Source organism: Protopterus annectens, chromosome 1.part1, assembly GCF_019279795.1.
Source record: "Protopterus annectens isolate FY-2018-M chromosome 1.part1, PAN1.0, whole genome shotgun sequence".
NCBI lineage: Eukaryota > Metazoa > Chordata > Ceratodontiformes > Protopteridae > Protopterus > Protopterus annectens.
In genome coordinates this window covers 1,544,814,119-1,544,827,086 of record NC_056726.1, presented here as the reverse complement: position 1 = coordinate 1,544,827,086, position 12,968 = coordinate 1,544,814,119, and the positions used below count along the sequence as shown (strand labels likewise).

The window sequence follows — 12,968 nt, the reverse complement described above, 5'->3', positions numbered from 1 at the left end:
CTATTAATAGGACGTGCTGGAGGGATAGATTCATCACCCAAAGACTCCCTATGCTGTGGAATAAAATCCCGGTATATGTGAGGCAGAGCACCTCGCTGGCCTTGTTCAAGAGAAATCTTGACCAATGGATGGGAGATCGCAGATATACCCCAGGGATTACCTCAGTGTCACTGCTCAACAGAGGCACAGCAAAATAATGGGTATAGTTCCCCATACTAAAGGGGTGGCGTAAGCCACAAAACTATGGGCTAGGCTTGTAAATGCCCTCGGGCAGATAGCCTAGTATGAACCTATGAACCTATGAACCTATGAGTAGAAATGCTTATAGTCCTACCTTTGCGAATAATAATAATAAAGGAGAAAATATCACTTTCCCTGATATTGCTGTTATAAATGTTGCAGAAGTCTTATTTAAAGCCCCAGGAGTTTCTATGAATGAAGACACCTCGGGAAAATATATCTGGGTTTCATGAAAGGTTGAAGTTTCAGGCACTGCTGGTGTACAATATGTAGAAGGTAGCCTGCACTGTTATTCTGAAATCTGATGGAAATTGTAGACAACAGAAAATTATGTCTGGTTTTCAGAGTTGCAGTCTTTGCCCAATACTTATTACAAAATTAGGGAGTAGCTTCTTTGTAATCACCAAAAGTCTCATCACTGGTTCTTAATATTACCCTTTAACATACTTACTGTACATAATTGTTCTCTTTCAATCTGCATCCCCAGAGCAGGGAGCTGAAATGCCATCTAAGCCATCCCTTTCCCATCCAGCCTGCAGTCTGACTGGGAAGGTAGTACTATAGACCATATGTATAGCAAATGTGTGTGGTGCTGAAAGGGTTAAACTTTCCTTTGCCTGACTAACAATAACCTATTTCTGCAGGTTCTGACAGCTCATTGGAGAAGTACTATGGCTAATTATATAAATACCTCCAGCTATGAGCTGTAAGCTTTATAGTTTCATCAGGATTTCTTTGAAGTTTGTTTCTGGTTTTTACTTTAACTGAATAACAATGGCTTTGACTGCTGATGATATTCAGAAGGCCAAGAATGTTTGGGAGAAATTTTATGTAAATGCTGAGGACAATGGAGCAATTGTGTTGAGCAGGTATTTTTTTTTTTTTTTTTTTGAAGCTGTACTTTAGTTTTTAGGTTTAACCTTTGTATTTAAAAATGTTTTGATTCATACCTCTCAACATTTTTAGAATTTTAGGCAAAGCTAAAAACAGGGGACTGGTCCAAAACTGGGATATTGTTTAAGCATTTGCCTAATTGGGCTGCAGGATAAACTAAAAGGCATAGGGGTCTGGTACAAAACTGGGGAGGTTATTTAAGCATTGTCTTTATCTTGCAGCCCAGTTAAGAGGCATAATTGGGGACTGTGTATGCACTTTTCAATCCCCCCCCCCAGATGTTAACAAATTATTCTGTCTTGTGCTATTGATTCTATTTGATAGCACAAAAATGTTGATGGTTAATAATTCCATTTACCCTGAACTTTCTTTCCTTAGATTATGGACTCCTGGTTAGCAATAATACACTGCATAGTTGCTCTTTAGTTTGCTCCTATAACCATTAGGTTGTCTTCTGAGTGTTTATCTATATTGTTCTTAAAACTTATTTACAGGAGTGTTTTATGGCTTAATGCAGTGGAGCATGCTGGCACATATACCTACCTCTGTGGTTAATCAGTTGCTGCCCATGCTTTGTAAATGCCATTGCTTGAGACTATTGTGTGCTAAAGTGCATGCTCTTCCAACACTCCTGTGCCTCCGATGTTTGAACTGTTAAGGGAAGCTTACTTGTTTGGAGCATAGGCAAGGATTTTGCCCTATACTCCAGTATTAGCACAGACTCCTGTTGCTGTAGATGTTGCTTTAATTGAAAGTGTTATAATTGCATCCATGTAGTGTTACTTTTATCCATCCATATTTAATGTTTGTTTCTTCTAGAATGTTCAAAGAGCACCCTCATACTGTGAGCTACTTCACAAACTTCAAAGAACTACAGTCCATTGCAGGAACTGCCTCAGCTGCAAAACTTGAAGGCCTATCAGAAGTTCGGGCCCATGGCAAGAAAGTTTTGTCTGCACTGAATGATATGGTACAGCAAGTGGACAACATGGATGCTTTAAAAGCTATTATTGAGCCTTTAGGCAAGAAGCATGCTGTGGAACTAAAAGTTGATGTGAAGGAATTTGAAGTAAGTTGTTTGGTTATGTAGCAACTATAGTTGATCATGTTTGTGTAGATGAGTGTTTGTTTCTGTAGGAAACTGAGGAAGCAGCCTAACTTAATTTTACTGTCCATGATTTCATCCTGTTGTAACTTGTCTGCATAGCCTTGGGTAGTACTCTTAATGAATTGCCTGGCAGAATAACTGCAACACTACAAGAAATTAAGGGCTTTTAATGAGGCCAAAACAAAAAGCACTGCTGTGGGGGACTGTTCCCCATTATTGAACTTCCTACATAGTGTAGAAAACTGTCACCCAGGCTTATTCTAATGGGTACTCAAGAAGTCCTAGTACATGATGGCAAACTATTCCAGCAACTACTCTAATGTATCTGCTGAGGTGGTAGCATGGTGTAATGGCACAGATTCTATTTGGGTTTAGAGTGCCAAGTTATACAGAACATGAAGTTTTTTTGTAGCCTCTGATAGAGGGGATGGGGATTATAGAATTTTAAAGCAGGGTAAGGGTATTGAGCTTGCCTCCTGCCTGCTCAGTTATTGGGAGGGGAACCCTTATATTTTGCAAGCATGTTTGCTTTCAGCTCCTCAATTTTCCAGTTTTAAGATTGAGTTTCTTCCAACTTTCCTCTGGAACTTTACTTTAACTTTAGATAGGTATGGTACTAAGGTTTTAGGTAATTAAAAATAAAGGAGAAGTTGGTTAGGGCCATAAAACCAAAACCTTCCTCCCTTGATGAAGACTATCAAATGTATTTATTTTACACTTGTTGACCAGGCTAGTCTAGCTGGACACATGTCCATTTTCAGTAGAGGCCCGGGGAGATTAGCTCCAAGAAGGCATACAGAGTTAATACAAAGTTAATATCGAAATTATGACTGATATTATAAGAACATCAATTACATAACTTTTTTTTGTATGCAGTATTGTTTGATACATTAAGGGAAGATAATAAAGGATGTAGGGTGAGATTTAGTAATATAGAAGATTTAGTCTGGGTTTCCCATTGAGTATGCTGCCATTAGTGGTTCAGGGTTAATTGAGTGCATGGCTACTCATCCGTAGTATGGAAATCCAAGCCAGTATTGCTTGTTTGACTGCGATAGTTAAGTCAAATAGTAGTATAAATCTACCTTCTGTTTCTGTAGGACAGAGGAATGGTATGTGCAGTTGCAGGACAGTTAACATGGGTGCTTGACTTGCAGGATTGTTCCTTGGTACAGAAGGCTAAGGTGTCCTCCACATGATGCAGTCATTCATAAGGCCTAGCTAACAGACTCACTTGCCTGAGCTCCTGCTACATAAAGTAAGGATAACTGACCTCTTTGTGAGGGGTTGAAGTAAAGTGCCCTAATGGAGGGGTAGTAAAGTGAGATGAGACTGCATATCAGATGTGCCACTAAAGATGAATACCAGCTAGTGGATGGTTGGTGTTCAAATCTCAGTATTGGTCCACAATGATAGTAGTGGTACTAAATCGTGCATTTCTGCTGGGATAAACATAGGCAATTATCGAATGCCACCCTTTTCTGGGGTGTTTAGTATCTGGAGCAGATTCTGCTTTACACTTTTTGTGCATCGGATTGGGGTCACTGACCAATCACTAGGCTATGCTACCCCTACCTGGCATACCTGACTTTAGGATGCACTGTGTGGGACATCAGATGCAAATCCAACCACTCATCTGAGGCAGTTCATGTTCTCCACTCATCTGCTTTTACTGCCAAAGTTTCTGTACCATACAGTAGTACTACTTGTATACCTGCTGTCTTGTACACTAAATTTCATCTTTGGCATTGTTCAACCCATCTGATTCTAGTGTTTACCTCCTACAGACTTTCTTGTTAACTGCCCCTCCCAGATACTCAGACCTGTCAACAGCTGAGAGTAATGGATTTTACAAGCTAGTATCTCTTGATGAACCCAGGTATCTTCTGAAAAGAGGTGCTCATGTTGGTGGTGATTCTGCATCTTGTGTTGCAACTTATTAAACTTTACTGAAATAGCTGTAATGCCTAATACTAGGATATTCCTGTTGGCAGAAAACCCACTCTGCAAGCAAATAAAATGCCTCAGTCCCTGAAGCCACCTTTTGGCCATAGATGTTTGGTATGTGACAACTCTAACATTCAAAACTGTCCCCTCCCCAAAATGCTGGCAATTCATAGGATAACTAGCAGTCTGAAAAATACCCTGGGTATCTTGACATCCAAAAAGCCACTTGCCATATCAAACCTTTGTGGCAGTAAAGGCACCACAAGCTGTCTCAGGAAATTAACCTGTCTTATAATGCTGAAAGAAATAAAATAAAAAAAAAAAATGCAGAAGCTGCAAAATGTAGTCCACAACAGCAAAAAATGAAATCACATGTAGGCCAAAAGGGATTGGATAAGCTAGTGGCATGCACATTTCTGTATTTGCAAATGGACACTTTGTATTTGCTTTACTGGCGTATATTTTGGCTGGTAATTGTTTTGTACTTTATTACACACAGGTATATCCACTTGGATATGTGCCCCACAGTAGTGTCAAAGTTGGGTAATAATGGCAAATGCTGTAATTGGCAGGCTAGTCAATCTACATTATCTTGAGGGCCATATTTGCTGGAGAGGGTGGTATCTGACAAAGATGTATGTGAGAGGCTTGAGCGAGTTTGGTATGTAACCAAGATTAAGGCCACAATGTCTGAAAATGAGTAGGCTTGAACAGACTGCCCCAGTGTGTGGATGGAGGCTTGGTTACACCTTTCCTGAGGAGTATCTAGGGCATCACACTGGTATGTGCACACAGTCCAAAGCTAATGTATAGTCACGCAGCAATACCTTATAAACACTAGTGATTGGGGCCCTTTAGAAGAGCTACTGTAGTCTGCTGCTAGGGCATAGAAAACATCCTGCTTTGCATTAGTTTTGATGCAACAATTAAACTTTAATAGTACTGAAGTTCACTACATGGCTTCTCTAAAAACCTATAAGGGTGTTCTATACTCTGATCTTTGGCTTTTCCCAATTAGGGGTCACCACAGAAGATCACCTGTCTGCTCATGATTGGCAGTGGAGTTTTACGGTGTTGAGTTGCCAGCCCCCTGTGCCCAACCATCCACAGAAGGCACATGCATGTACTTGTACCTAGGTCCAACTTGGTGTCCAGTCCACCTACTGTCTTATTTCTCCTGTATGGTCACCAGGCCATGGATTATAAACTAGTGTTGCAAACCCCTAAACAACAATCTAGCTGTGGGCCAAAAGGGATATTAACATTTCACTATGGTGTAGTGAGAAGCTGTTGAAGGTGGCCAGTAAATACTTGTGGCAGTTTTTAGACTAGATGACCAACATGGTCATTACTCTTCTGGTGTACGTCAACATCTTCATGCTCTTGGATCACACCTAATCATAACCATCTTGTCCCTTCATAGTTTAGCCAAAACTAAACCCCAAGTTGGAGCTATCTTCTTACTATAATTTTAGAATAAGTTTAAGCAAATGCTTGGGGATAATTGGGTTAGCCCTCAGATTTTACAAGGGCAGGGAAAAAATTAATTACAACACTTAAATGCTTTACACTTGGGGGCTGTACCTTCAAGAAGTCCACTGAGATTGGTGCATTACCCTGGTAGACAGCTGAGTGTTCATTTACTCAAAACTTGGGCATAAAAGCTGCTGATGGCTGTATGAGGGTTTCTCATACTTGCTGTGCTGGCCCAGGTTGGGGGGTGCAGCAAAACAATAGCTTTTATATCTAAGCAATGAGGTCTACTACTGTGACCATAGTTTCAGGTGCAAGTGTAGCAGAGCATGCCTACATCATGAGGTTTGCATTAAGGGTAGCAAGTTTCTGACTCTCCATTTACAATAGTGACATGGCACATTCTGAGGGCTCCATGGTATCTTGAGGTACAGCATGAAACACTGATATCACACCCTGTGCTGGTGAGGAACCTTCAGTGCTTTTTACCCTAATCCTTAAACCCATCAGTGCGGTCTACTACAATGCACTCTCCCAACAAATCAAATATCCAGTTTGTCTAGGACCAACTGTCATGTGCACTACTGACATTTGTTCCATTCTTTTGCTAAACTAGATTTTGTATTCTTGCTCTGTCTGACGTGACTAAAATTTCTCTTTCTCTAGATACTTTGTGGAATTCTGCTGGACCTCATGGCTGAAAAATGTGGTGAAGATACCAAAACAGACTTCAAAAAAGTGACAGATGTTGTTTGTGAGCAAATAAAGTCTACGTATTGACTGCTGTATTTGATACACAAATGGATCATAATAAAATGATAAAACCTCAAACTTGAGTGGTATGATATTAAGTACACAGACTTCACAATATTGCCTGGCTATATAGCTTTCCCATAGGTAGCTACAGGAGTAGTGAACTGGTTTGGTATCAAACCTGAAATGTGGCAGCTTTTACTAATCATGCTTTTCTACTTCCAGAAAGTTCTAGACAAATTCATTCAGAATGCAATACATGGCATGTAGGACAAATTTCATTTACCTTGTACCTCTTATCTCTGAAAATCTGGACAAAGTCCAAAATCCTGAATAACAATGCCAGGTGGACAAACTTCCAAAAATGGACATTTTAAGAAACTCAAAATTGAAACCTAACAGATTTTGCATTGCACTTATTTCTGAAGTATATGAAGTCCAACTAAAACGTCTGTCTTTATTGTGACTCCAACCTATACTGATTTGCTTAAACTACAAAGTGAATCTGGATAGGTGGGTATGTTCATCATAACCTAGGTGCCACTGTTAGTGGCTTACAGCACAAAGTGGTTCAGTTTGGTCACCATCTATATATTTTTTTTAACCCTTTTTGGAAGGGGAGGAGGCTCATACAAGTAATGTTTCGGATAATCCTAGCTACCAAGATGAACACTACTGTCATTTTCCCCAAAGCACACTGACAAAATTGTTGCATATCTCCTCCATGATTCCTCCCTTGACTGACTGCACTCATTCTTTCAAGCATCTCTTATCTTTTGTAAATCTGAACAGGTTTGACATAACCAATGTATGTAACAGTTTCTCATTTCATGGCCAACATGGCAGTAAGTCCAGTATAAGTCTATGCCCTGGCAGTGATCTCACTTGTGCTTGAAGTCAACCCATGAGTCCCTGTTAATCAAAGGGAAGGAATGGTTGCCCTTCTCAAGTCACATTATGTAAAGGCTGCCAACTTGTAGTGCAGTGGGGAAAATCTGAGATTTTATGGGCTTTTTCCTGTGCAGTGGGTGGGGTAAAGAGGCTTGCATCAGTTTCTTGTGCATCCTTGTGGAAGAGTGGTTCAAATCTGCACTCACTATCCTCTGAAGCCACTGTTGTATGGCTCAAGGCTCTGAACTGAAGAATGTAGGTTCATAGGTAGATACTAGGCTATCAGCCCTAGGGCCTAGCCAGAGTGTATTTTGCTTCTGCCTCCCTATTAGATTAGCCTACTGTGGCTCTAAAGTAGGTCACAACCCTTTTAAGATTAGTTTACTGTGCCTCTGTCTAGCAGGGACACTGAAGGGATCGCAAGGGATCCAAGTGTCAAGATTTTGCTTGAAGAGGGTCAGCGAGGGGCTATGTCTAACATGAATTGGGATTCTATTCCAGAGTGAGGGGAGCCTCTGGGAAATCTGTCCCTCCAGCCTGTCTTATTTTTGAGCTGCGGTTTAGGTCCCTGGTGTGTAGCTCTAAGGGACTTGGATTTTTTGAGGTGGAGCATGTCCATTAATTCTGGGTTTGACATTGCTTTGTACGTCAGGCATAGATCACCTCTGAGTAGGCGGTAAGCAACTGAGTAGAGCTGGAGTTTCTTTAGTTGAGCTGCATAGGACATCTGTTTGTAGCCCATGATCCTCTTGGTGAGGTACTTTTGGGGGTCTCTCCAGTTGCTGTAGGTGTCGGGTAAGGTACATCCCAAAAGGTGTATTGTATTCAATTATGGGCCTGATTGACTAGTAGAGGGGCACAATGACCTCTCTAGATGCGCACCCTTTCGTGATAAGGTGGGCTATATAGAAGGTCTTTTCTAACTCCTTTGGCAATGTGATTATCAAAGGGGAGATTACTATCTACGTTGGTCCCCAAATCTCTTAATTACTTCTGTACTTAATGGATTACCACCTATGTGGTAATTCGGGGGCACCTTGTTTTTCCCAAAGGGATGACTATGCACTTAACATTTAGCTTGAGGCTGTGGCTCTGGCACCAAGCATCCGTCAGACCCTTTTGAAAGATGCTTGTGTCAGCTGGAGACTCTATGGCCCCCAGTTTTGCAGTCATCTGTGAACTTTGTCAGCCATAATCCTTCCCCCCCATGTTAGCCTGAACCTCAGAAGTATACAACGAACAAGAGTGGTCCCAGAACTGAGCCCTGTGGGATGCCACTTGTAACTGGTTTGGATTCAGACATGGCACCTGCAATTCTGACCACGTGGTTTCTATCTCGGAGCCAGTTTGCAACCCATTTAGTGATATAGGGGTTGATATTTAAGCTGGTAAACTTATTTATGATGCCTGAGTGGGGCATTGTGTTGACAGCTTTTGCAAGGTCCAGGTAGGCTGTGTGGGACTACCTTGCCCTGATCTATGGCTTTGGTAACTTTCAAAGAAATCAACTAGGTTTTGAGGCAAGATCTGTCCATAAAGCCGAACTGGGTAGGGTCCAGTGTCTGGAGGCTCCCAATGTCTTTGAGTTCCATGATACACTCCATAGCTTTACAGACCAGGCTTATGGGGCAATAGTTTCCAGGGTCCATTGTGGCACCACCTTTGTGGAGTGGGACCACTGTAGCTGTATGCCATTCTTTGGGTACATATACTGTAGTAAGGGTAAGTTTGAACAGTGAGTTAATGTGAGGGTTCAGGTCTTGGAGCTTGTATAAGACGCAGCCTGGAACACTGTCTGTTCCCATAGCTGCTGTGTTTTTTGCTTTGGAGGGCAGCTTTCACCTGTGCATCTGATGTCAGAGGTTACATTCAGTTGGGATAGGCATTTGCTCCTTTTGGGGGGGAAGGGGGGAGAAGTTTGTGCTGAATCTGTCTGCCAGGATGTTGGTTATGTCTGTAGGTTCGGTATATTTTGTACTGTTATGCAACAATTCGGAGCATATCTGGGAGTTTCCACCCATGTTCCTGATATGACTAAAGAAGGCCATTATTGTCTAGGGCAATTTTCTTTCAACTGCCCTTTGATTTTATGAGGGATCGAAGTTTCTTGCTAATACTGATCAGAGATTCCTTCCCGTTTTGGGATTTTGCTTTGTCATTTAGTAGCTTCCTTCTGTTTAGCTTATTTATGGCCGGGGTCCACTAGACCAGTCTCCTGTTTTTGGAGTGAGTCTTGGTTTATTTGGGATAGCACAATCCATGCATTCCTGCAAGTGCTCATAGAATGTATTTGTAAAGGATTCTGCAGATTAGGCTGTATTATCCTCTGGCCCAGGGGCTTTGTAGGATTCCACCTCTGTCTTGAAGTGCAAAGTTGGCTTTTGAGAAATTCTTTAGTGATTTCCTTGGCTGGGGGTGGGGATGGGATATTTATGTCCAGGGAAACTTGTTTATGGTCTGATCTTACCAATGAGGGATTTACCTCTGGTGTGGAACAGTGTCCCCATGCTGGTGATGACCAGGTCAATATGTTACCTCTTGTGGGAGTGGTGACAAGTTCCATTGCACTAGAGTTTATAAATTCAAGGAACTGTTGGGCGAGGGTGTTTGGGCTTTAAGTTTTACCAGTCAATGTTTGGGTAGTTGAAGTCTCCCAATAACAGTGTTTGGAGAGACCTTCATATTCTCCAGTGTTCTCAGGAATGCCAAGTGGGGTTCCTGTAATAGGGAGGGTGTTCTGTAGCGGGCTACAAACTGAAAGGCAGTTTTGACCACTTAGTTGCGCATGGATAGTTTCCGATGCTTCGTGCAGTGCCACTAACCTGGAGGTTTAGGTATCTTTGAATATAGATACCCCCCTCCTTTTGTGTTTCGGTCCGAGTTTGTTTTGGGGCCAAAATGCATGGTATGAGTTATAACCTGGTAGTGCTGGGGTGCTCTCAGGAGCCTTCAACCAGATTTCTGTTACTGCAGACATCGATTTTTCTCCATACTGAGGAGAGCCTCGAGTGTGCATCTTTAGGTTTAGACTTCTGGCATTGAGTAGCATTACCTTTAGTTTTTTATCCTTGGGTTGTTTATGGAGGTGGATTTGTCCTTTGAGCCTTGCCTAAAAAAGGCACTATGGGGTGGCAAGAGCCTTGGACAGTATACGAAAGCCTAAGGGTGATGGGTGCAAGCAGTCCCTAGTGAAGCAATGTGGCTTGTCAAGCATGTCATCCCAGGCTGACAGACACTGGATCCCGTTTGACACCAATACTTTAGTCAATTGTTGAAACTGATCACTTTGTCTATACTGTAGCATCATTCTTGATGAGGGCAAGATGCTACTCAAGGTCATACCAGCCTGAGCTACATGGTCAGAGCTCCTCTTGTCTCCTTTCATGTAGTCCAGGGAGGTACGTCTCTGGTCATTCACACCAGCATGGACAATGACTGGTTGGTGCATGAAACTTCAGGTGTGAGGCATGCATACCATGAAGATAAATGGGATGCCATGGGTGTTGCTGGCATTCTGTTGACCAGCAGGGACAGGGTTCCTGCCTCAAATGTCTTTCATTGAGGAGCTGGTATGGGCACAAACAACATATGCCTGCTTTAGTTTGGTCCCTTTCAGTCACTAGAAATGTGCAGCAGGTGCAATGGATGGGCTGAGACAGATTATTTTGGAAGAGTTGGAACCAATCTGGGAGCAGAGCAGCACTAGTAAAAATACTCTTCTACAGTCATGTAGACACCTGCTTGTGGAAACAGATGGGCTACTATCAGATGAAGCATCCTGCAGTTGTAGCCTTCTATGCTTGGACCCTATGGGGTAGAGGGATTATAGTTGTAGGGGTAGACTTGATGCTATCATGTCTACTGAGGCTTGTCAAGCTAAGCAATCAATGGGAACTGCCATCAGAGAAAGGAAGACTAACAAAGGAACACCTGAGCTGTTAAGGGGAAGATTCGCTGCTGTCCTGCAATGCTGTCAGGGTGGTAATCAGTTTCTGCTTTGTGAGCAGGTGGTACAGAACAGTATTGACCAGTGGTATATGGAGTGTTTGGTCCAACACTGACTTGCACTATGTCTAGTGTTCCCATGCTGTGCTAGTTCAGCTCTGCAAAGAACATTCCTTTGTAGACCTTGAAGGTGGGCTATTACAAGTGAGTTGATCAGCCCCCTTTTTCCCATTTATCTACACTAGGTTGGGGCATCATGTTAACTGTTACCAACTCTCCAGTGCCACACTCCTGCCTTCCCATGTCTGTCACAGATCTTTCACAATCCATCTACCTTCGGATGTCCTCGCTTCCTCTTACCTTCCTGTCTGTCCCAAATCTTCCTCACCAGATTGTCTGCCCAAACCACCACAATCTGTTTTGTCCCAGTGTGTATCCTACCACCTTTCCCAGGCACTACATTTCAATCACAGCTAGCTTCACCTGTTCTGCCTTTACTGCCCTGGTTTCTGTACCATACAGTACTACTGGTAACATGGTGTTGTACACCTTACTTTTCAACTTCTTTGGCATTTTTCTGTTATAGATGACAGCTGGCACTCTCTGCCAGTTGGCTGCAGCCCCTCCGATTCTAGCTTTGACTTCTTTATTCAGACAACCTTTCTCCTAAACTATCCCTCCCAGATACTTTAAGCTGTTTACCTGTTCCACTATCTTCCCTTATCTCTATTCTCTGCTTCTGATTTCCCCCAATTTGCTGCCTTTACCACAATCTTAACTGTGTGCTTCAGATTTTCTTTCTCCTATCCTTTGCAGAGTCTGCCTGTACTGCCACATCAGCTTTGTTTCTGTCCTCTCCAACCTGTTTGCTAATGTAGTCCATCACTAGTATGAATAGCAGTGGGCTTGGAGCTGAACCATGATGTACACCCACTGGAAACCCTTGAGGCTGAACAGTGCTTGTACATAGCTGCACTAACTCTACCAATGTTTCTGGAACTTCAAACCACCGCAGTACTGCCCAGATCAGCTTTCTTGGGACCTTGCCTCGTGCTTTCTCCAAATCTAGGAATGCCCAGTTGGACTTTCTCCGCATCTCTAGCTTCTGAAGTATCTCTCAGTGAAAACATTGGGTCAATTGTGCTGCATCCTGATATGAAGCCAAACTCCTAATCTCCCATGTTACATTCTACTACTCTGCATATCTTTATAAAGCACCCTTTCCAGTACTTCATGCAATCTGATAGGAAATTTGCCTCTGTACTGCCCACCGTTGTGGATGACCCTTTGTTCTTGTACACTGGCACTAGTATGCTTATTTTCCAGTCATCTGGGTCCTGCTTTTCTCTCCACATTATTAGTGCCCTCAGGACCCATTTCTCTCCTATCTCACCAAACACCGTTATATTTGCTGTGACCTCATCTGAGCTTGCTGCTTTCCCTGACTTCATCTTCCTGGTGCTGTTCTTACTTCTAGGGTGGGTTCTTTTCTGTTTCTGGGGACGTACAGCTTCTGTGGAGGTATCTTGATTCAGAAGCTGCTGGAAATGCTCCTTTCATCTACCTTTGTCCTCTGGACTGGTGAGCAGGTTGTTGCTTGCATCCCTTATGAAGGATGTTTGACTATTTTCTATCTGTCTTTTCATAACAACCTGATGGTTTCTTTGTGCCCCTTACTGAGTAACTTTCCAGAATTTGGTACAGTACTGATGCCCTA

General features: G+C 42.5%; 1 protein-coding gene across 1 annotated transcript; it reads left to right on the top strand.

The window, feature by feature from the left end:
• The first annotated feature begins 945 nt into the window (after positions 1-945).
• Positions 946-6,493, top strand: LOC122811263 (cytoglobin-1-like). Its single transcript, XM_044082991.1, has 3 exons — positions 946-1,109; positions 1,954-2,203; positions 6,329-6,493. The coding sequence occupies exons 1-3, from the start codon at positions 1,015-1,017 to the stop codon at positions 6,440-6,442; spliced, it is 459 nt and encodes a 152-aa protein (XP_043938926.1). The 5' UTR covers positions 946-1,014; the 3' UTR covers positions 6,443-6,493.
• The last annotated feature ends 6,475 nt before the right edge of the window (positions 6,494-12,968 follow it).

What these genes read in the sequence shown, in the direction of transcription:
- LOC122811263 (XM_044082991.1), top strand. Translation starts at nt 1,015, where the DNA reads ATGGCTTTGACTGCTGATGATATTCAGAAGGCCAAGAATGTTTGGGAG. An exon ending in GGAGCAATTGTGTTGAGCAG is followed by an intron (nt 1,110 to 1,953) that starts GTATTTTTTTTT and finishes TGTTTCTTCTAG; the next exon opens with AATGTTCAAAGAGCACCCTC. An exon ending in TTGATGTGAAGGAATTTGAA is followed by an intron (nt 2,204 to 6,328) that starts GTAAGTTGTTTG and finishes CTCTTTCTCTAG; the next exon opens with ATACTTTGTGGAATTCTGCT.